General features: G+C 37.3%; 3 protein-coding genes across 6 annotated transcripts in view; 1 reads left to right on the top strand and 2 right to left on the bottom strand.

Annotated features, from left to right (window-relative positions):
• Nucleotides 1–139: 139 nt before the first annotated feature.
• Nucleotides 140–5,080, bottom strand: ccn4b (cellular communication network factor 4b). 2 transcript variants are annotated; one of them, XM_051865489.1, is made up of 5 exons: nucleotides 4,837–5,080; nucleotides 3,606–3,859; nucleotides 1,984–2,241; nucleotides 1,666–1,859; nucleotides 140–1,428 (listed from the first exon to the last, which is right to left on the bottom strand). In XM_051865489.1, the coding sequence occupies exons 2-5, from the start codon at nucleotides 3,718–3,720 to the stop codon at nucleotides 1,129–1,131; spliced, it is 867 nt and encodes a 288-aa protein (XP_051721449.1). In that variant the 5' UTR covers nucleotides 3,721–3,859; nucleotides 4,837–5,080; the 3' UTR covers nucleotides 140–1,128. The 2 variants fall into 2 exon arrangements, with proteins under 2 accessions (XP_051721449.1, XP_051721448.1); XM_051865488.1 differs by having other exon boundaries at nucleotides 3,583–3,859; nucleotides 4,837–5,079.
• A 1,809-nt stretch (nucleotides 5,081–6,889) lies between these two features.
• The window catches only part of tg (thyroglobulin), a 38,858-nt gene continuing 24,325 nt past the window's right edge, over nucleotides 6,890–21,422 (bottom strand). For all 3 annotated transcript variants that reach the window (XM_051865484.1, XM_051865486.1, XM_051865485.1), the window contains exons 33-48: nucleotides 21,308–21,387; nucleotides 21,034–21,177; nucleotides 20,827–20,892; nucleotides 20,570–20,704; nucleotides 19,674–19,838; nucleotides 19,355–19,562; nucleotides 19,112–19,199; nucleotides 18,688–18,826; nucleotides 17,237–17,433; nucleotides 12,757–12,921; nucleotides 12,490–12,657; nucleotides 12,110–12,297; nucleotides 9,697–9,804; nucleotides 9,462–9,602; nucleotides 7,341–7,534; nucleotides 6,890–7,182 (exon numbers count right to left, since the gene is read on the bottom strand). In XM_051865484.1, coding sequence (XP_051721444.1) covers nucleotides 7,046–7,182; nucleotides 7,341–7,534; nucleotides 9,462–9,602; nucleotides 9,697–9,804; nucleotides 12,110–12,297; nucleotides 12,490–12,657; nucleotides 12,757–12,921; nucleotides 17,237–17,433; nucleotides 18,688–18,826; nucleotides 19,112–19,199; nucleotides 19,355–19,562; nucleotides 19,674–19,838; nucleotides 20,570–20,704; nucleotides 20,827–20,892; nucleotides 21,034–21,177; nucleotides 21,308–21,387 — 2,323 coding nt within the window. In that variant the 3' untranslated portion in view covers nucleotides 6,890–7,045. The remainder of the gene's footprint in view (nucleotides 7,183–7,340; nucleotides 7,535–9,461; nucleotides 9,603–9,696; nucleotides 9,805–12,109; nucleotides 12,298–12,489; nucleotides 12,658–12,756; nucleotides 12,922–17,236; nucleotides 17,434–18,687; nucleotides 18,827–19,111; nucleotides 19,200–19,354; nucleotides 19,563–19,673; nucleotides 19,839–20,569; nucleotides 20,705–20,826; nucleotides 20,893–21,033; nucleotides 21,178–21,307; nucleotides 21,388–21,422) is intronic.
• LOC127497187 (src-like-adapter) lies at nucleotides 13,288–18,477 on the top strand. Its single transcript, XM_051865490.1, has 7 exons — nucleotides 13,288–13,591; nucleotides 14,235–14,334; nucleotides 14,966–15,052; nucleotides 15,145–15,242; nucleotides 15,483–15,614; nucleotides 15,717–15,837; nucleotides 16,697–18,477. Exons 1-7 carry the CDS (start codon nucleotides 13,513–13,515, stop codon nucleotides 16,914–16,916), a joined length of 837 nt encoding a protein of 278 aa, XP_051721450.1. The 5' UTR covers nucleotides 13,288–13,512; the 3' UTR covers nucleotides 16,917–18,477.

Raw genomic sequence — 21,422 nt, 5'->3', positions numbered from 1 at the left:
CTGCTATTTAATGTCTTACACTCTGAAAGCATAATTACATACAATATATTTATGTCATGAATTTTAAACTGCACCATTACAGAAATTATGTAAATCACTCTTTTGAGTGACAATAGAAATACAAGAAAAAGCATAAAGATAAGCATGTCTTTTTTATTAAAAAAAAGATAAATTCCTGGCATATTTCCAGAATTAAATATAACAAACCAGCAACAACTTGGCAATATAAATGTCTGAATAAAAAAAGAGATCAATATCACTTCTCTTGTATATGTTCAGAATATGACACAAACACGTCTTTTAACACCATTTTAACTAACATATATATTTTCAAAAACTGATGATGTGTATTCCTTTAAGGAGAATTCCTTTTATCGTTTAAGGCAATATTTTCTTTTTATATATAAAATATAAAAAAGTGTTTTGTTTCTTTTCTGACTTTGCACAGATTTGTAGCAGGCAGTCAACAGAACATTTTATAGGTGCAGTGTTGTAAATTTTAGCGGCATCTAGCGGTGAGGTTGCGAAATGCAATATAGAGAAGGTACGGTGGCCAACACAGGACAAAGATGTCTGAGACAGCAGAGAGTAGCCAGTCAAGCAAACGCGCTCTGTAGAGCAGTTTGTCCATTTAGGGCTACTGTAGAAACATGCCGGAGCAAAATGGCGACTTAACATGTAAGGAGACCCGTAGTGTATGTAGATAGAAATGGCTCATTCTAAGGTAATAAAAACATAACGGTTCATTATGTAAGGTCTTTATACACCACTGAAAACATAGTTATGTATATTATATTGCATTTCTGTCAATAGATCCTCCGAAAATTGACACATTGCACCTTTAAATTTAACAAGTTTTGTCCCTCATAAATCCATTAGAAATCTTCTTGTACCATAATGTCCTTCAGTCTGAACTAACGTTTCCCTCACAAGCCATCTCAATATGAGTAACTGTGCTAATTTTCATGATAAACTATAGGATATGATTTCTCATCAACAGTAAACGATTCCTTTCTGTGCTGATTCCATCCCTGTCACTGTCACACTGTAAGCATGGATGTTTTTCACGGACTACAAATGTGAGTGCAAGGATGCCATAAAAAGAGATTGCATCTGGGTCTTGGTTAATTAGTTAACAATCTCATTGAACTCATAGTATTGCTCCAGATCTGCGAAAATATCATTTGGGTTCCTGCAGGAGAGGTTGCAAAAGCAGGCATTGATCCACATGTATTTCCAAGTAAAAACGGATCCATTTGGACACTCAAACTCCACCTCAATGGTCTTAGACTTGTAGGGGATGCAGCAGCGCTCATCAGTACAGACTCCACAGTACTTGGGCCAATACGCCTTCTTACTGATACAGCCTGAGATGGTGAAGTTCTGAAACTCTGGCTCACGGTAGATGTTCAGGCATTTTTTACCTGGCTGAATCACAAATATGATAGACAGACAGACAGACAGACAATCAGTCTAGCTTTCTAGCAATCCTGAAGACATTGACTAGTGTTTGATTAGGGTTGGAGCTAAACTCTGCAGGACAGTGGCCCTCCAGGACCGAAGTTCCCCATCCCTGATTTAGATTATTCATATTCTATCATTAAAATAAGTGAGGAAAAGTATAGATGGATGAGCAAATGAAATAGAGAAGAAATTAATTCTTACTCTAAAGTGCTTGGTGATGTCGACCTCACAAGGTCGGAGGTTACACAGTCGAGTCTCTTTCTCCATCACACAGCCAGCGTTGTCATTAGAAATGCGCAATGATATGCCCCGCCCACAGGTCTTTGAGCAGGGACTCCATGGGGTAGTCTGGGTAATGCAATTTTTATGCCAAATATCATTAGTGGTGAGGGAGTCTGAAAAAGACAAAAGAAGAGGTGTGAGATTCGTCAACGACGAGTAACTAAAAATGTAAGAGCACCAGAAGTATTCTTATGGACATTTCACCACCACACAAAACAATAACACACAATAACTCACCCTCCTCAGGGGCGTGTCTGGGGTTGGTCTTGCGTGGTTTACGGGACTCTTCGCAGAACCATTTCTCACAACATTGGCCTGGGATTTTCACTCGCTTGGGCGACTGACACCAGACCCGGGGTGGCTGGTACTCGGTGCAGAGTGACACACATCCAATTGCCCCATTCACACACAGACAGCGGTACTTACAACTGGGCTGGAAACTTTGGCCATTACGATAAATCACGCCGTTATGCTCACATCCTGTTCCCATAACATCTGAAACACACAAGAGACTGGATCATTTTTTTCCTTTAAAGGAACACTCCACTTTTTTTGAAAATAGGCTAATTTTCCAACTCCCCTAGAGTTAAACAGTTGAGTTTTACTGTTTTCGAATCCATTCAGCCGATCTCCGGGTCTGGCGGTACCACTTTTAGCATAGCTTAGCATAGTTCATTGAATCTGATTAGACCGTTAGCATCTCTTTAAAAAATGACCAAAGAGTTTTAATATTTTTCCTATTTAAAACTTGACTCTTCTGTAGTTACATCATGTACTAAGACTAGGAATAGCTATATAGCTAGGAACTATACTCTCATTCCGGCGTAATAATCAAGGAACTTTGCTGCCGTACCATGGCTGCAGCAGGCGCAATGATATTACGCAGCGCCTGTGACCCCCTGCTTGCACAGGGAGCGTGCCTTGCAACCATGGAGACATTTGTGAGAGACGCTGCGTAATATCATTGTGCCTGCTGCAGCCATGGTACGGCAGCAAAGTTCCTTGATTATTACGCTGGAATGAGAGTATAGTTCCTAGCCATATCGGCCTAGAAAATCACAACTTTTCATTTTCCGTCGGTCTTAGTACATGATGTAACTACAGAAGAGTCAAGTTTTAAATAGGAAAAATATTGAAACTCTTTGGTCATTTTTGAGCGAGATGCTAACGGTCTAATCAGATTCAATGAACTATGCTAAGCTATGCTAAAAGTGGTACCGCCAGACCCGGAGATCGGCTGAATGGATTCGAAAACGGTAAAACTCAACTGTTTAACTCTAGGGGAGTTGGAAAATGAGCCTATTTTCAAAAAAAGTGGAGTGTTCCTTTAAATCAAGGACAGAAAGAATACTTGTCAACTCAGAAGGTTCTGTTTTGTGCCTGAGTACCAATTTGACACAGAATAAGAAAAGAAGTAGATATTGCATTTAATCTGTTGGTACTAAAAACTGTTGTAATTGTATAAATTTAATTTGAGTATAATAATATTTACATAATTTTCAAATATTGTGGGGTCCAGAAGTCTCAGACAACATTGCCTGGGATTTAAAATTCATTATCAGTCAAATTATTATGCTGATTATATATTTTGTGTATATATGTATAAATATTATATATGCAGAGAGAGAGAGAGAGAGAGAGAGAGAGGGCAAAATTGACATTTTCTCTGGTATCTTAGATGCATTACATCTTTTAAAATTTATTATCAGTCAAATTCTTCACATTTACACAAAATAAACATTTCTTGAAATTGCATTATAACAATGTCATTGTATATTTAATCTAATGCATATTAAATGAAGCCAAGCCAGTTAAAGAATATGTGGGGTCACTTACATGCACATACTCCTTTTTCGTACCTCGGCTTGTCAGCGCTGTAGTCACAGTAAAGTCCTTTATGATAGTCACAGGTATCTCTCTCGTTACAGGTTTCTCCCACCTGCTTGGCACAGGCCTTGCAGCAGTCACATCCATCTGTCAACAGGCTAACCCCATGTGGGCAAACAGGGGCACTCTTGGGGCACTTACAGGGCCATTTGCAGTATCGATTTCGGTTATAAGGGTCCAAATCTGTGGTCATAAGAGGAGAGTCTGTGGAGTTGTGGGAACTGGCCTGTGTGGAAGAGAAGAGATGAACATGAAGAAGATATGCCACCTTTAGCCACTTTGGGGCAACAGAGAGTTTGCTTTGAAATTGCATTGAAATTGGGCCCTTTAAATACCCAAAAACGTCACTGCAGAGGATGCACTGGCTTAGTTTCTAATATGAACAATAAGACAGCACATAATCACTTTTAAACAGAATTACTGTTTTTCGACACAAAAATGGCTAATCTGAACAGTGATACAAACAGAGAGAAATGCAACATTACTTTCACATAAATTTTGATTTTTAAAAATCAAACACTGCCTGCAACAGTTTTGGCTCGGTCTCATTTGTTCTTTCGCTCCAGTCAATAAGACCAGTGGATGAAAGGGAAACCCGGGTTAGAACTCCAACGGATTGCAGAAGAAGAGAATGGTAAATCTCTGCCGATCCGTTCCAATCGTATGCGCTGTTCCAGACCGGTTTTCAGTCTGTGACAAGCAACACTTGATGCTTTAATTTTGTTGGCGGAGAATAAATAACAAACAAACCGATTTTTGTGTGAGACGTAAGTGATTAATATCAATACTTGTTTATATTACGGTTGCATAGCAATATCACAATATCGCGTAATTGATATTCAGGATATTACAGCACTTTTATTGCGAAGAATGTCAACAAATGTGGTAAAAAGAATCCTGTTCCATTACAAATTATGCATTACAATCTACTGAACGTCTAGACTTGAAGCAACATTTCCGAGTATAAACCGTAAAATAGTTTATTTGCACTACTGTCATCATGGGTTGTAATGAGTTTTCAAGTATGTATGGATTTGAAAGACAAATAGCGCTTTCCAAGAATCAGCGACGGTGTCTCTCACTGAGCGAAAAGACAGCTTATAACAAATAGTCTTGCTTGCTTTAATTGTGAAAACCGGCTTCAGTTGTGCGAATTTTTACCTTAAATACTGCATTAAATCAACAGTATATGATAAGACTCACCTGGTGCACCCTGGCTGTCAAAAGAATCCACAACAGGAGTCTCCACATTACTATATTCCTGAGAGAAATACATTGAAACAAGAAATGTTGTTTGCTACAGGTACAATCCACAAGCGTTCCCTCGTGGCATCCACAGTGACACGCACAGATGTGTCGTTCAGTGTTACTGGAGTCTCGCTTTACGTCAGCCTGTCAGATTTAGTGGGAGTTTGCTGGAAGTTTTCCTTCAGTTCACTCCAGTTCAGTCGTTTAGGGGAATGGAATCAAAATAAAACATCTGAATTATTTAGAAAGTGAACATTTCCAACAGTTATAGCTTATTATAAAATTACTAACATAGAAGACAAATGTTTAGATTTCTCACGTCTTAATTATGTCTTTGTTGGCAGTGGCATAATTATGGCATGACATGAAATCTAAGCAAGCCATTCATTCTGAAACCTCACTTACCTTTCAGAAGATACAAGCCATATATTTTTTCTTAGACCTAAAATTTTATTTTATTTGCTTTTGGATATATTTAGTGGAAAAGAATACATAACATAATAGAAGAAATATGTGCAGGAGAGCGGCTTTTTTGAGGTCCTCTCCTTGTTATACATGCTGAATCTATACATGCTTATATAATACATGTTGAGTCTAAAAAATACATGACATTTACACCCACACACAAACCCAAACCCAACAGAATTCAAGATAATAGCAGTTGGACCAAGACAGAGAACTTTGTATCCCCAAAATCCATTTCCTCCTGCCAGGAGGTGAGAATGCAGGTGTAAGAAAACAGATATTGCTAATACTAATTTTAAATTCTACTTAAATTTTGTTGCACTGTAAAAATGTTTGTAATTTTTAAAGAAATACTTGAACACAAACTGGTTAACTGTAATCTTATACAGTGACAAATTGTAAATGGTTTAGCATATAATTTAGTCAAGAACAGTAAAATGACATTCCCAGAAGTCCCTGCATGATTTTGGTAGTTTAAGTAGACCGACCTATTAACATTACTTAATAAAATAAGAAAAATATACATTGTCTTCTTGTAATACCTGAAACACAGTCCCTGTTTAATGGTGAATTTCTGACAACCACATTTAACAAGATTTTTTTTTTTTTTTTTTTTTTTAACAGTGCTTGAATTTACTATAATGTATTGACCAATTATAAATAACTAGATTTGAGAAATAACATGTGGTGACGATTGAGCTCTTAACAGAGAAAACTAAAATAATGCAAAACAACAAATTGGTACATACTTGAAATATTTTTGAGGGGCATATACACAGCATTTTGCAAGGTTTGTGTGATGTGTTTATATTTTGCCAAAACCTTGAAGTATGCACTAGGTTACTGCTGAGGTTTCCACTGTTTACAAATTAAAACCGACAGCTGGGCAGTCTGCCACTGATGCACTAAACAGAAGAACAGTAAAAATTCTAAACTAATCTTTTACACCACAGACTAAAAAAAACTTTTAATATTTCAGCCCTTAATGTGCAACTTTGTTTCATAGTTCATGTGGAAGTGATTTAAAAAATTGCCACATTTTGAGAAAATGCCCTAACCTTTACTTCATTCATATGGGTGAACGTAATCAAAAGTGTCCAGACAGCCAGAGCAGAACAGTCTAGACAAAGAGGAAAGGCTTCTTATAATCTCCAGGAATAAAGTGATAATTAGCATCTCAGAATAGCCCCCAGTCAGTGGCACACAAGCCTGTTGCAGCATCTGGAAACTTGCAGAAAGTGAAACGGTCAGGATTACTCATATGTTCTCCTGCCATTGGTCAGTCCTTATTCCATGTGACTGTATGATGTATTCATTTTATCACCTCATTAATTAAAAAAAAAAAATACCCACTGCGATTGGATATATTAATCAAAATTATAATTAGTTTTCTCTCTGTGTGCGGTATGTTGTTTTCAATATCTCTGTTGCACGATGTTGATGTTGATTATGTTTTATATTGCTGGTGTGGTCAAAGAGAAATTTCAGCCTTGGTTGACAAAGCTGTATTGTAAAATTTGAACAGTGAAGAATAAACTAAAAGTGTTTTCAATGCAGTTTATTGCTTAAGTTCTACTATGAATGTTCAGTTATTCATAATCACAATGATTTACATCAATAGAAATACCAGAATGACAGAGTGCTAAGCCTGAAATGGTTCTGGAACAAACAATTACAAGAAAATCTGTAAATTTTGACACTAATTATAAGCATCTTTCTCAGATTTAGGTTTGTTTGGAGTCAGAGAGAAGCTGGCATTTGGGAGTGACTTGGGCTCTTGTGTTGGAGTTTGAATTCCTCCAGTACCTCCCACCGAAGTCCCACATGATAATTTGGCTGTGAAGACAAAGTCAGGTTTACAAGTATTACCAAGTACACAAAATCTTAAAGGTTTATAAGCATTTACGACTGGTCAAAAAGGCCCGCTGTAATATTCCAATCTCTAAATGTAAAGAACACTAAGAGTTTATATGGATGTGTAGAGCAGTACTAACCGGTAGAGGTGGTCAGAGCCGGCACATATTGAGACCAGAAGGAACACTGAGGGCTCTGGAGGTTCTTGCGGTTACTCAGCGTAAAGGACAGCTCTTTATAGCCCCGTCCACCTGGGTGAGGCATGAACTGAGGCCATGGGGGCAAGAGCTTACTGAAGGACGTCCTAGATGTTGCAAGAGGCAGGTTGGGGTTGCTGTGAGGAGCAGAGGAGAGATGAACAGGGCTGTGCAAAATCATTACAGTCAGTGTGAAATGAAAACTCACCCTATTTTCTAAATGCATGTACAAACCCGATTCCAAAAAAGTTGGGATACTGTACAAATTGTGAATAAAAAAAGGAATGCAATGATGTGGAAGTTTCAAATTTCAATATTTTATTCAGAATACAACATAGATGACATATCAAATGTTTAAACTGAGAAAATGTATCATTTTAAGGGAAAAATAAGTTGGTTTTAAATTTCATGGCACCAACACATCTCAAAAAAGTTAAGACAAGGCCATGTTTACCACTGTGTGGCATCCCCTCTTCTTTTTATAACAGTCTGCAAACGTCTGGGGACTGAGGAGACAAGTTGCTCAAGTTTAGGAATAGGAATGTTGTCCCATTCTTGTCTAATACAGGCTTCTAGTTGCTCAACTGTCTTAGGTCTTCTTTGTCGCATCTTCCTCTTTATGATGCGCCAAATGTTTTCTATGGGTGAAAGATCTGGACTGCAGACTGGCCATTTCAGTACCCGGACCCTTCTTCTACGCAGCCATGATGTTGTAATTGATGCAGTATGTGGTCTGGCATTGTCATGTTGGAAAGTGCAAGGTCTTCCCTGAAAGAGACGACGTCTGGATGGGAGCATATGTTGTTCTAGAACTTGGATATACCTTTCAGCATTGATGGTGCCTTTCCAGATGTGTAAGCTGCCCATGCCACATGCACTCATGCAACCCCATACCATCAGAGATGCAGGCTTCTGAACTGAGCGCTGATAACAACTTGGGTTGTCCTTGTCCTCTTTAGTCCGGATGACATGGCGTCCAAGTTTTCCAAAAAGAACTTCAAATTTTGATTCGTCTGACCACAGAACAGTTTATCACTTTGCCACAGTCCATTTTAAATGAGCCTTGGCCCAGAGAAAACGCCTGCGCTTCTGGATCATGTTTAGATATGGCTTCTTTTTTGACCTATAGAGTTTTAGCCGGCAACAGCAAATGGCACAGTGGATTGTGTTCACCGACAATGTTTTCTGGAAGTATTCCTGAGCCCATGTTGTGATTTCCATTACAGTAGCATTCCTGTATGTGATGCAGTGCCGTCTAAGGGCCCGAAGATCACGGGCATCCAGTATGGTTTTCCGGCCTTGACCCTTACGCACAGAGACTGTTCCAGATTCTCTGAATCTTTGGATGATATTATGCACTGTAGATGATGATAACTTCAAACTCTTTGCAATTTTTCTCTGAGAAACTCCTTTCTGATATTGCGCCACTATTTGTCGCCGCAGCATTGGGGGAATTGGTGATCCTCTGCCCATCTTGACTTCTGAGAGACACTGCCACTCTGAGAGGCTCTTTTTATACCCAATCATGTTGCCAATTGACCTAATAAGTTGCAAATTGGTCCTCCAGCTGTTCCTTATATGTGCATTTAACTTTTCTGGCCTCTTATTGCTACCTGTCCCAACTTTTTTTGGAATGTGTAGCTCTCATGAAATCCAAAATGAGCCAATATTTGGCATGACATTTCAAAATGCCTCACTTTCAACATTTGATATGTTATCTATATTCTATTGTGAATAAAATATAAGTTTATGAGATTTGTAAAGTATTGCATTCCTTTTTTATTCACAATTTGTACAGTGTCCCAACTTTTTTGGAATCGGGTTTGTAATTGATCCTATTGTGAAAAATTAATTCATGCAGGTTTCTTTTTTTTTTGCCTTGTACTCTTTATGGCTTTTCTCTATTGACATATGCAAGACTTTTCCAATCATTTAGTCATCTTAACCCCCACCCCTTTTTTCAATAATCCATTTCACTCAGACGTAAAGAAGAAAAGATCTGTCGCTACTTTTGTTACATAGCAACTTTAAAAAATATATATAAAAATGGTTGATGATAAATACCCAGACTTTATGAAGTTTGCCATGTAGTTCATGATCTGCAGCGTAAGCGTTCTCTCTTTGGAGCTGAAGAGGTCACGTTTTTCTGAGGCAAGAGGAACTCCGAAGAGGAACTGCACATCCATTGGAACTGACAGATCAACACTGTGACAAAAATATATACATATAGATTCTTCTTGGATGTGATAGAGTTATGTACAATCAGGTAAGTATGATATGTGTGTGGAATGAGAGGCACCTGTTGTAGGCAGCGTCCTCAGGTAGATGGTACATGTAAACACTGGACCGTGTGTTTGCTGCCCAGAATTCTGCCATGTCCACAGCTGGACAGATGATGAAGAGGTCTCTGTAGAAATAAAGGGCCATGATATGGATACAAGCATGGCAAGTACAGGCGGATATGTGTGTGTTTACAAAATTACAAACATTTTTTATAGTGCACTGTGACTTACTATTGAGCTACATCAGTCAGAAGTTTCCATGCTGCCTGATGTTAGATACTAAACTGGAGCTGTGCTCAGATCCAGTGTAAAATGAATTTTTCAATTAAATTGGTGGAACAAGTCATTTATGTGTTTGATTTTGTCCTTTTTATCACCATATACAGATCAGGCAGTATTGCAACAACAGGAAATGATGCTGAAAAGAGGATCAGGAAATGATGCTGGACTTTTTATCAGCTTCTATATATTCTATTCAAGTTTTAAAAAGTCCCTTTCCTGTTTGTGTTGCTATGCTGCCGTGTGTGCAGCAGGTCAGAGGGGTGTGTCACGTGTGTTGGTCAGGTTTGGTCTGTACTATATCTGACACTAGTGATTATGTGGGCAGCCAGCTTACCCTCTTTCTGAACTACATTCAGAGCTTCGGACAATTCAGAGAAAGAAGCAGGAATTTCAGGACATAGATGTTCAAAGGAAAATGGGAAATTGCCCTTTAGAGATTAGCTAAAAGCTAAAGACCAAATGTCATAGTCAAACCAGTGTCATAGTAGAAATGAAATCTTTTTGATTTTATTATTTTAACTTTATTCTCGTATATGAACTGAAAAAAAAAGGTGCAACACTCACTCTTACAGCGCTCTAACTTTTGTAATTAAAAAACATGACGTTTCGGCCATTCAAGGCCTTCATTCATCACATTTAATGTTACTCCACATTTCCTAGTTTGGCTATGTTTCCAACAGTGAACAATGCGGTGTTTGGAGATATGATCTGGTAATCACAAAAAAGACAAAAAACATTTTTTGTTAATTGAACTCTTGTCAGCTGACTCGCAAGATTCTACATGCTAGTCCTCTGAACTCATATTTTAGTAGAATCTCTCCTCTTCAGAATAATATAATAATGTTTGACAGAAACTGAGCTTAAGAAGGTTATATCTGCCATGTATCATTCAGAGCTGGGTCATTTCTGCCCTAACCTATATTAAGTAGATAAACACATTACTTGAAATGTCATCAAAATAGTCTATTTTTACAGTATTTTTTTCATCTTCCTGTTATAAAATTAGCTGTCTCCATCCAGTATATGTCTCCATGTTACTTAAAATGCTATGAAATTGTTCTTAGATCAATGATGAGTGACGACTTCTGCTAGAACTGTTTTAAACTGTTTTCAACCCAGATATACCATTTCCTTCCTCTTTGCCACAAACACTACAGCCTCCCCACCCATAGTGAATGTAAGACATGCACGGTTTAAGCGTGCATTTTAGCCTACCCTAAGGCTAAAAATGATTTCGGCTCTGGATTCCTCTGCATTCCAGTCCACTTAACATTTTTTTTCTTCAAGGATCTGAACAAACATTTTTTCACTTATCGAAGGGCAGCTGTGAACACATTGAGATTTGCAATTGTTCATTCTGGCATCTAACTAAATAGTTTGCAACTAGCATTCCAAGCTTTACAAACAAAAAGTTGATCATGGCTTTTAAATTCAATTAAAACTGTTTTTTTACCAGTGCTCTCACATGGCGTGAACAATTTTGGCTACTTTGGGACCACATCGGTAATGGAAAATGTAGAGAGTACACAACCATTCAAAAGTTTGGTTGATATGATATTTTAATGTTTTTAAAAGAAGCCTCTTATGCTCACAAAGGCTGCATTTATTTGGTGAAAAATACAGTAAAAACAGAAATATTGTAAAAAAAAAAAAAAAAATGATTACAATTTTAAATAACTGTTCTAATTAAATATATTTTAAAATGTAATTTATACCTGTGATGGCAAAGCTGAATTTTCAGCATAAATACTCCAGTCTTCAGTGTCACATGATCCTTCAGAAATCATTCTAATATGCTGATTTGGTGCTCAAGAAACATCTCTTAACAAGTTGAAAACCGCTGCTTAATTGTTTTGTATATCAATAAATAATATATATATATATATTTCAGGATTCTTTGATGAATAGAAAGTTCAAAAGAACATTTATTTGAAATGGAAATATTTTGTAACACTATAAAAGCGTTTAATGTCACTTTTGATAAGTTTAATGTGTCCTCACCGAATAAAAGTATTAATTAAAAAAAAAACACAAAAAAACTTTTGAACGGTAGTGTAACTTCGATACCTGGGAGGTATGCTTTCTCTGCAACATTCTTATAATGACAAGAAAATATACTTCTGTTCCGTAAGACCTTTGACCTCTTACCTTGTAGCATTTTCCAGAGCGCGAGAGAACACATTGTATCCTGAGGGTGTGGGGGAGTGCTGCAAAGAGTAGAACCAGGTCGCTGCCTCCTTCACGAAAGCATTAGCATCATCTCCACCCAGAGAGTTAGACAGGGCCGCGTAAAACGCCGTCTTACTGTCAGCCCTTCCCTGAAGCTGCTCAAAATTCTTCTCAAATAAATGAAACAGAAAAGTGTCAATAAGAAAATGTCACAGTATTCTATTAAATCCACCCTATTAATGGATATTCTGAACAACTAATTACATTCTGAACAACATAACCACATTCAGCTTTATTTCTATTTTTTGTAGGTGTTTTCCTCTCGCTCATTTCTCTTTCTGATATATTTGTGTCCTGACCTTGATGTTCTTGGCTCTGCTGATGAGGCCGTCTTCAACTGATGAGCCCAGAAGTAATTCAACTCTGTGATAGCGTCCAGACCGAAGGACCACAGAAGGCTTTTCCCGAACTACAGTTCCATCAACCACCGGTGACCAGGCCTGCATGGGACCACTCACAGCTAACAACTACACACAAACACACCAAGAGAAATGTTAAACATACAAAAGTAATGGTCACTTTTTGACCATTTTGTGCTTTTTCTTCAAAAAGGTGACCCATTGTACCTTGGTCTGGGCGGCATTGATGCTCTGAGCTGGTTTGCTCCTCAAACAGGTCAGCATCTGTGTAGTATCAGCGTCCGAGCAGCCAAGTTCTCTAGCAAGAGATGCAGTTTGCGCTTGGGCTTTAGATGTACTCGTTACAACAGCAGGCGAAAACACCGATCCACCCTACAAGCATAAAAACAGCATAGTTTAGCATTGCAAGTGACCACTTAAAATGTATCTGGATCTTTAGTCATCAACCATGATGAACTATTTCATCTAGACTTCATTTATTATGGGTTTTTTGTTTTACTTTTTAAGTCATTTTGGAGAACTGAAAGAGAATTCGGCCACATAAACATATTTTATATTAATGCATTATGGTTCAGAGTTCAGACTAAAAAAAATTTTTTCAAAACAGAAAATCATGAAACCATGAGTAGTTTCTTTGCATACCGCTGCTATTTATACACATATTTACCAGAAGTTGCATACATAGAGCATATCTAAATTAATTTGCATGCGATTATGAAGCCTTTTCATATCAGCACTTCCTATTTTTGCTTATATGTGTAGTGGAAAGTGTGGTGAGACACAGCTTCCCTGTTTACTAGGGCCATGCCCTTAAAGCCTTATCAGTGGAAAGTTGCAAAACAGAACAATAGCAGAATCTAATGACACACTTTGCACAGAAGAGGAGATTGTCTCAGTTGAGACAGACATCTGATGGCTGATTGGATGTGGTAAATCTGTAGGAATAGCGGTGGGAGATTGACAATGGGAGGCGCTCAGGCAAGCCAAAGAACCCCAGAGGATTTCAGACAAACTAGTACTTATGAAGACCTTCCAAGGAGAGGTACGAAAATGCTGAGCACTGTTTGAGTGACTGAACGTTTGAGTGGTTTCAAGTGACTTTTCTAGTTATTGTAGGCAGATACCACATATTTTCAATCATTTACAGATGTTGTAGCGTGTGAAGAGACTCAAACTGTATTAAAACATACAGATATCAGCTCTCTTTCTGGGCTGAATGTGCAGTGTGTGGGCTGTCCTTGAACTGAAGTAATATTCAAAAGACTAAACTGAACTTCTCTTTTTGGTCAAAAACAAATGAAGTTACTCAAAACAGATGTGTCCAACCTAAAAAATATGAAGTATGGACACAAATGTGCAAAATTATCTGCTAACACCCATAACCGAATGGTAATAAAAACATTAGGTGTTTGTTTTTCTGTTTAGTCATTGGTCTTGACTTAAATGAAAAAAAAGCTAAAACGTTAGCTTAAAGGCTAATTGAGCCTATTGGCTAATTATTTCCTGACATTGCAACATACATAAATGACTAATAATAAACATCCTAACACAATGTTTGTTTCACTAGCAAGAATCAAAGAGCTACTTGATGTTTCCTTGATATAAGAAAACATCAAATAGCAAACATGAACATTATTAAAATCCTTTTTTACCAAGATACAGATGCAATATTTTCTATTTTACAGTGCATGAGAATGACACAGCAATAGTCTTGGATAACTACCCTCCTCCTGATATCTGCGAGCCCATATTTCGAATGGGAGATTGGCTGAAAATTGTGTCTGAGTAAGCATTAGCGTTTCATGTTTCTACAAGAGCTGTAGCGAGTAACAGTACAATCTGTGTTTTAACATATCTTACAAGATTATTACACAAGTAAACACATATACTGCCAGTCAGAAGTTTAAGTTTGGTAAGATTTTTTTTGAGAGTTGTCTATGCTGACCAAGGCTGCATTTATTAGATTAAAAAATACAGTGAAAACAGTATTAAAAAAAAAACAGCATTTGTTTGAAATGGAAGCAAAGTGACCTTACTGTCAGTTTTGATCAATATAAAGCTGAATAGAAGCGGAATTCCTTGAAGTATTAATATATTACTGACACCAAACATTTTAATAATAGTGTTTATGGGGATTTTTTTTTTTTGTAGAGACAATGTGTAAAGTTTTACGTTTTGAAGTGTTAGTATTCCACTACATTTTACAGCAAAAACACTGACAGTTGCTGGGCTCAATGTGTGAATGAACAACTGACCACAAAACCCTGCAGCCAGTGTTAGCATTAACACTACCGTCTGCTGTTTAACACACACGCAAACTGTTTTTCACTGAATAGTTTTTTGTGATAATTATACTTTTTGATATATATACTTAAAAATGACAAGAAGCATAACTGTTCACCTCACTTTCTTTCAGGGAAGGGTATTGGTGGAAGGTCTACTCAGTCAACACTAAGGAAGTGAACTATATACCACACTGTCATGCCTCAAAAGTCTACCATGGGTAGGTTCTGAATCGCAAACTGTACTAGCAAATTGTCAGTTAGCTTCCGCTAGCTGTTTAAGTGCTAATGGAAACATTCTCATTTGTCTCAGCTGGCTGTTTGAAAATGTGTCCAGACCAAAAGCTGAGGAACTGCTTCGACTCCCAGGAAACCGAGTGGGGTCGTTCCTGATTAGAGAGAGCACAAAAGGTCAGAATACATCTTAAAAATGAACATTAAACTCTGGTCTAGTCTCACACAACCAGACAGCATAAGGTCTGGTCCATATTGCAGCTTATTCTGGACGAGAACTGTCCACTTAACAGGAAGAAACTGTCTGACAGAAAGAGTTTTATAAATAGATTAACCTAAATTATCTACTAAATAATGTTTTTGGATAATCCAATAATATGGTTGATGCTACAATCTTATTGCATGTGTTTTTTTTAGGTATGTACAGCTTATCTGTGCGCCACAGAGCTATTAAGCATTACCGGATAGTTCGAATGCCAAACAACTGGTACTACATCTCTCCACGCCTCACATTTCAGTGTCTGGAAGATCTGGTCAACCACTACTCTGGTAAATCATGTAATACACCAAAAAACAACCAATGGTCCTTTGTGCTGTTTTATTGTAAAAGACGGTCAGTTAATGCAGATTTTCCCTCTTGCTCTTGTTTAGATATAGCAGACGGCCTGTGCTGTGTTCTTACTGGCCCATGTTTGACTGGCGGTGAAACACCTCGGAGTCTCCCATCAACTGAGGGGAGAAAATTATCCTTTGACTGGAGAGCAGTGAACAGGTAATAAAATCAGTAAAATTGCTGAAATTTAGTCCTGAAAGGGACAGTTCTCCCAAAAATGAAAATTCTGTCATCATTCATGCTATCCCCGATGTATATGACTTTCTTTCTTCAGATAAACACAAACCAAAATTTTTAGAGTACAATAATCCATATCTGTAAGTCCATATAATGCCATTGAATGGGTGCCGCTTGGTTGACACATGAAAAACCACACACAGCGACTGGCGGTAATCCAAAGTTGTTACAACATTGCGCTCATGAATGCTCGTATAAAGCAATGATTTATATTTAAAAAAAAAAAAAAAAATTAGTATTTTTATTAAGTATTTTATTATTTTTTTAGTATTCATATACATCAGAGACAGCATGAGGGTGAGTAAATGATGAGAGAATTTACATTTTTGGGTGTACTATCCCTTTAACTAGGTATCTCACAAACAGTATCGTTCCAATGTTTGGGGTCAGTAAGATTATTAAAATGTTTTTGAAAGAAGTCTCTTATGCTCACCAAGGCTGCATTTATTTGATCAAAAATACAGTAAAAACAGTAATATTGTGAAATATTATTACAATTAAAAAAATTTGTAGCAATGTAAAGTCTTTACTGTCACTTTTGATCAATTTAAAGCATCCTAGCAGAATAAAATATCAATTTCTTTAAAAAAAAAAATCTTACTGACAGCAAACTTTTGAATGGTAGTAGTGTATATCTTACTATTTTTCCTTTTCGTTTTTCCACTAAAACTGAGATTCACATGATCAGTGTTTGAACTATCATATGAACATGGAAGAATTTTAAATACTGTAAATCTCTTCAGGCAAAATCTATAATACTGATACACTTTCCCTTGCACAGCTCCGAGCTCGTCCACCAGAGTACAACAGGCTCTTCAGCTGTCAGCTATGGGGTTCAGAACAGTGTCTCTTCCTACCTGTCTTTGCTGGGAGAGCAGGAAAAGCCAGAGAGAAAGAAATTTAGTTTGAAGAAGAAAAGGTGGAAGTCTGTCTACTTAATGCCGAACCACCAGCTTGAAAGTTTGGCCACTGTGGAAGACAATTATGAGGAGGTGCTGTGATAGATCACAGCTGATTCATTCGAGGAGCTAAAAAGCTAATATATAAAGGCACTGTTGTGTGAGAATCCGAAAGAGACTGAATTTTTGTCAGAGAAACATTTGGAGTACTTAAATTAGTTCCTTAAGCACGTTTTTATTCAAAGGGCTTACAAATGAGTGTTTTAAGATGCTTGTGCAACCATGATTAATTTAAAAAAAAATTTTTTTTTTGGACTGGAGAAGATTGATTTTACTGTAAATGTGACCTCAGACATTAGTCTTGTTACACAAAACAGTGGTGTCGTATAACCGGCAGTGGGACCTCAGAGATCTGTTCTTACCATTAGTAAAGCTCGGCGGAAGAGTGATGAAGCTGACGGCGAGGTGAGATGAAGGCTTGCAATGTCGGCTCCGTTTCTCTCTGCCCCTATTGTGACTTTAGTGGGGTCTCCTCCAAACAGAGCAATGTTCTTCTGAACCCAACCCAGAGCAGCTGCCTGGTCTTGCAACCCATAATTCCCCGGCACAGCACTGGAACCTATACAGGGTGAACAGACTTTAATTCATGAGGCACATTCTGTATCTCCAAATGTATTTTCCACTCATAGATCAAAACTATCACTCTAGAAGTTTTGCAGTAAATTACTGAGAAATTACCTTTGCACTATAATCAGCATGTGAGAGTCCATCCATTATAGAGACAACAAAAATAATTATAATATATATATATATATATTTTTTTAATGTTTAATCAAATCTTCAAAGCTCCACAAGGGTTTAGCTGGGAGACTCAAGGAAGCCAATCAGGCTTCTGCACAGCTTTCACTGTGTGTTGTTTTTGGCTGGACAGTGAAAGCTCATCCTGGCAGACCAGTCAAAGGCACCAGTTAGGCCCCCTTTTCAAACTTACTCAACCAATGTTGGCAAAGGGGGAAAGAATCTGAATATTTTCACAACCACTGTGTGGAATAGAACTTCTCACATGGACCTTACGTAACTATATTCCATAACCATATTCCATTCCATTTTATGGAATAAATTATCCTGTTTTATCCTGCAATACGTCATTTTGTTCTAACTTAACAGAGCTTCCAGGACAAGGTTTAATTCCAGTGTAGGATATATTATAAAACTTTGTCTCCATAACATGAAGCCATTCTATTTTTGTTGCATGAGAATAACACATAAATAATAAGGGCAAATAAAAATATTTTCACTAAAAAAGATTGTATTCAGGGCTCATGATGGTGAGGTCTGTGCTATTTACCAGATTCTATACTATTGCTCAACACAAAGGGTTTTCAACCCAGAAAAAACTGTTTAACTTGAAAAGTTTGTTGTCAGTGAGGTTTTTTTTTTTGACAGAAATTAATACTTTTCAACAAGGATGCATTAAATTGATCAAAAGTGACAGAACTTTTACGCCGTTACAAAAGATTTTTATTTCAAATAAATGCTGTTCTTTTGAACTTTCTAATAATCAAAGAATCCTGAAAAATGCATTACAGTTTCCACAAAACTATGAAGCTGCTCAACTGTTTTCAGCATTGATAATTATAATAAATGTTTCTTGAACACCAAATCAGAATATTTGAGTGATTTCTGAAGGATCATGTGACACTGAAGACTAGAGTAATGGATGCTGATAATTCAGCTTTGACATCACAGGAAGAAATTACATTTTAAAATATAATAAAATAGAAAACGTTTGTGGGGCTGGCTACAGTCTTGGAATATTATCAAGATGAATATATGAACAAATTTGTGTATACTATGTGTGTTCTTTGTGTACCTGCACTGAGGAATCCGAAAGCAGCCACTCTGGAACTGGCTGTCACTACAATTATGTTGCCAACAGCAGCGAGGTAAGAACCATCTAAGAGACTCGGTCCAGAGTTGTGGAAGAACACCAGAACCGGCGCATTCTTTCCCTGTGACAAAACAGAAAATTTGCACTATCAACTGCCAATATTTGCATTCATCCCACAGTCAGCAGATGCAGTGGTTTGTGAAAGCAGTATTAAAATATGTAAAAGTTCATGACATGCAGTGAGGTCGGTTACACTTTTTTTTGATGGTCCCCTTTAGACATTATGTTGACTATAAGTAATGATGCACCTACATCTCAATTAATTCTGATTAGAGTATTAGTTGAGTATTAATTTATGTACTTATGCATGTTTGAGATGTATATGAGTATGTCATGGAGGTCTTACCACACTACTAGCAACAAACACATTGAGGTACAGACAGTCTTCACTGGAGGTGGAGTCAGCGGGATCACCAGGCTGAAGACAACTGGATCTAAAACAGTTTTAATCAAACAAATCAGATCTCACTCCAGAAGTGACTTTATTCATTATGCAGAAAGGCAACTGGTCAATTTGAGGGTATAAATGTATGTTCATTTATACTCTCACAAACTGAGTTACTCTCATAAACCAAAGTTGTCCACGCACCGGGAAAATGTGGCATTCCAGGTTCCAGTCCAGTCAGCTGGCTGTGGAGGGCTGAAACGGAGCTCTCCAATTGGTGGACGGGCATAAGGGACACCCAGGAAGTAGGTCACACGCTTGCTATCTGAGCCAGTTATTGGTTTCACCTCACTCTCTCCAAGTAGTGTGCCATGATCAGGGATCAAAACAGAAGTCAACTCTGGCTGTAAACCTATAGAAGAAATGTTCAAACATCTCTGTTGTTTGGGTGAAAGAGATCAGAAATACCATGAACTGGTTGAGACTTGAGTGAAATGAAGAATGTTTTGTTTTAAGGTGTCACCTGTCCTGATGTAAACAGATTGAGCAGGCTCTTTGGTAACTAGTAAGCAGCGCTGGCCGCTGGTCGTAGGAAGGCAGGTGTGTGTGTCTGGATACATCACACATCTCATGGCTGACTCTCTGCTATCGATAGACACAGCTGAACAGGACTCACTTTCCTCACAGGCTACAAAAGACAAGAAAGTTATGAGAACACAAGTATATCCACATACAGCTGTATTGTAAATTAAAATAATAAATTAGTCATTTATTGTGAGTTTTATAATTATTATAATATCATACAATTATAATATACTATTTAAACTACTGTTTAAAAGTTTGGGGTCAGTAAGTTTTTTTGTTTTTTTTAAAGAAATTAATACTTGTATTCAGCAAGGATGCAATGAATAAGTCAAGCATGTGAGTAAAACCATTGATAAAGATACAAAAGATTTCTATTTCAAATAATTGTTGTTCTTTTGAAATGTATTACGTAAAGTATCATGATTTCCACAAAAAAAAATTAAGCAGAGCAACTGTTTTCAATATTGATAATAATAAGAAATGTTTCTTGAGCAAAAATACAGCATATTCAAATAATTTCTGAAGGATCATGTGACACTGAAGACTGGAGTAAAGGCTGCTGAAAATTCAGCTTTGCCATCACAGGAATAAATTACATTTGAAAAAAATATTACAATAGATAACATTAATTTTAAATTATAATAATATTTCACAATATTAATGCTATTTTTGATCAAATAAATGCAACTTTGGTGAGCATAAGAGATAAAATGTTTATTCAGATCAAAAGTAAACTTATACATGTGTTTAGCATGTAATATGTGGCTCTATCACATTAGATTCCTGTAAAAATTCTGAGAAAAACAAAAAGAGACATTGATAGAGAGACTTTACCAGAAAGACACCAGTCTCTGACTTTATCCAGGTCCTCTGCAATGTCTCTGCTTATGTGGACAATGTCAAATTCAGAAACAGACGAATCCACCTGCACAGAGGCGCCATCCAACTGCTTCCAGTTCTTCAAATCAACTGTTGCAATAAGCAATATAAGATCCACAACGTCACGTGTGGAAATTAAATAAATTATATAAAATTAATAGAAAACAAAAATGAATTAATTATTATCATTATGTCATTAACGAGCCTCTTACCATTCTTTATGGGAGAGCGGAGACTAAATGGTGGGCACACACTGGGATTCTTTATCCACTGGTTCACTACAGAGACACGCTGATGTTTAAAATCTTTTCATCAAGCCATTTACTTCTACAACTCACATACTGGGAATTCTCAATTGATTGAAATCACACAGAGTTTGAGTGTCTCAGTTTAAAAAGGCACTTGGATTTCAGATATACCTGGCTTTTCATACCAGCCATAGGGGTAGACTTCAGTCTGCACTTTGGATGGGGAGCAGTCCTGAATTCTCCAGTTAGTGCTGTCATTCTCACCACACGTCTGGATACCCAGACTATTTAGAGTTAGACACAACACATCTGATCCTGTACAAAGGAAAAACAGAGACCAACTTTGAGTGGTTTCATTCCTCAGATTAGACATATCACATACTGTACGTTTTAAGTGAACGAGCAAGATAAAATAATTAATCTGAATGTAAAGGTTCTTTCATACCAGGTATACCTGAATCTTGGACATATCCTATGCCACGACAGCATGGATCTTTATCACACCGCCTCTCACACTCAAAGAACCTGCTCAAAAAATTCAAACAGCATTATTCATGAGG

Source organism: Ctenopharyngodon idella, chromosome 16, assembly GCF_019924925.1.
Source record: "Ctenopharyngodon idella isolate HZGC_01 chromosome 16, HZGC01, whole genome shotgun sequence".
Taxonomy (NCBI): domain Eukaryota; kingdom Metazoa; phylum Chordata; class Actinopteri; order Cypriniformes; family Xenocyprididae; genus Ctenopharyngodon; species Ctenopharyngodon idella.
Note: the sequence above shows the minus strand (reverse complement) of the source record. Positions and strands in the feature narration are given on the sequence as shown.

Coding starts and splice junctions, on each gene's coding strand:
- ccn4b (XM_051865488.1), bottom strand. CDS start 4,884: ATGTGGAGACTCCTGTTGTGGATTCTTTTGACAGCCAGGGTGCACCAG. Junction 2,242..3,582: donor CGAAAAAGGAGTATGTGCAT/GTAAGTGACCCC, acceptor TGTGTGTTTCAG/ATGTTATGGGAACAGGATGT. Junction 1,860..1,983: donor CAGACACGCCCCTGAGGAGG/GTGAGTTATTGT, acceptor TGTCTTTTTCAG/ACTCCCTCACCACTAATGAT.
- LOC127497187 (XM_051865490.1), top strand. CDS start 13,513: ATGGGAGGCGCTCAGGCAAGCCAAAGAACCCCAGAGGATTTCAGACAA. Junction 15,615..15,716: donor TCTGGTCAACCACTACTCTG/GTAAATCATGTA, acceptor GCTCTTGTTTAG/ATATAGCAGACGGCCTGTGC. Junction 15,838..16,696: donor GACTGGAGAGCAGTGAACAG/GTAATAAAATCA, acceptor TCCCTTGCACAG/CTCCGAGCTCGTCCACCAGA.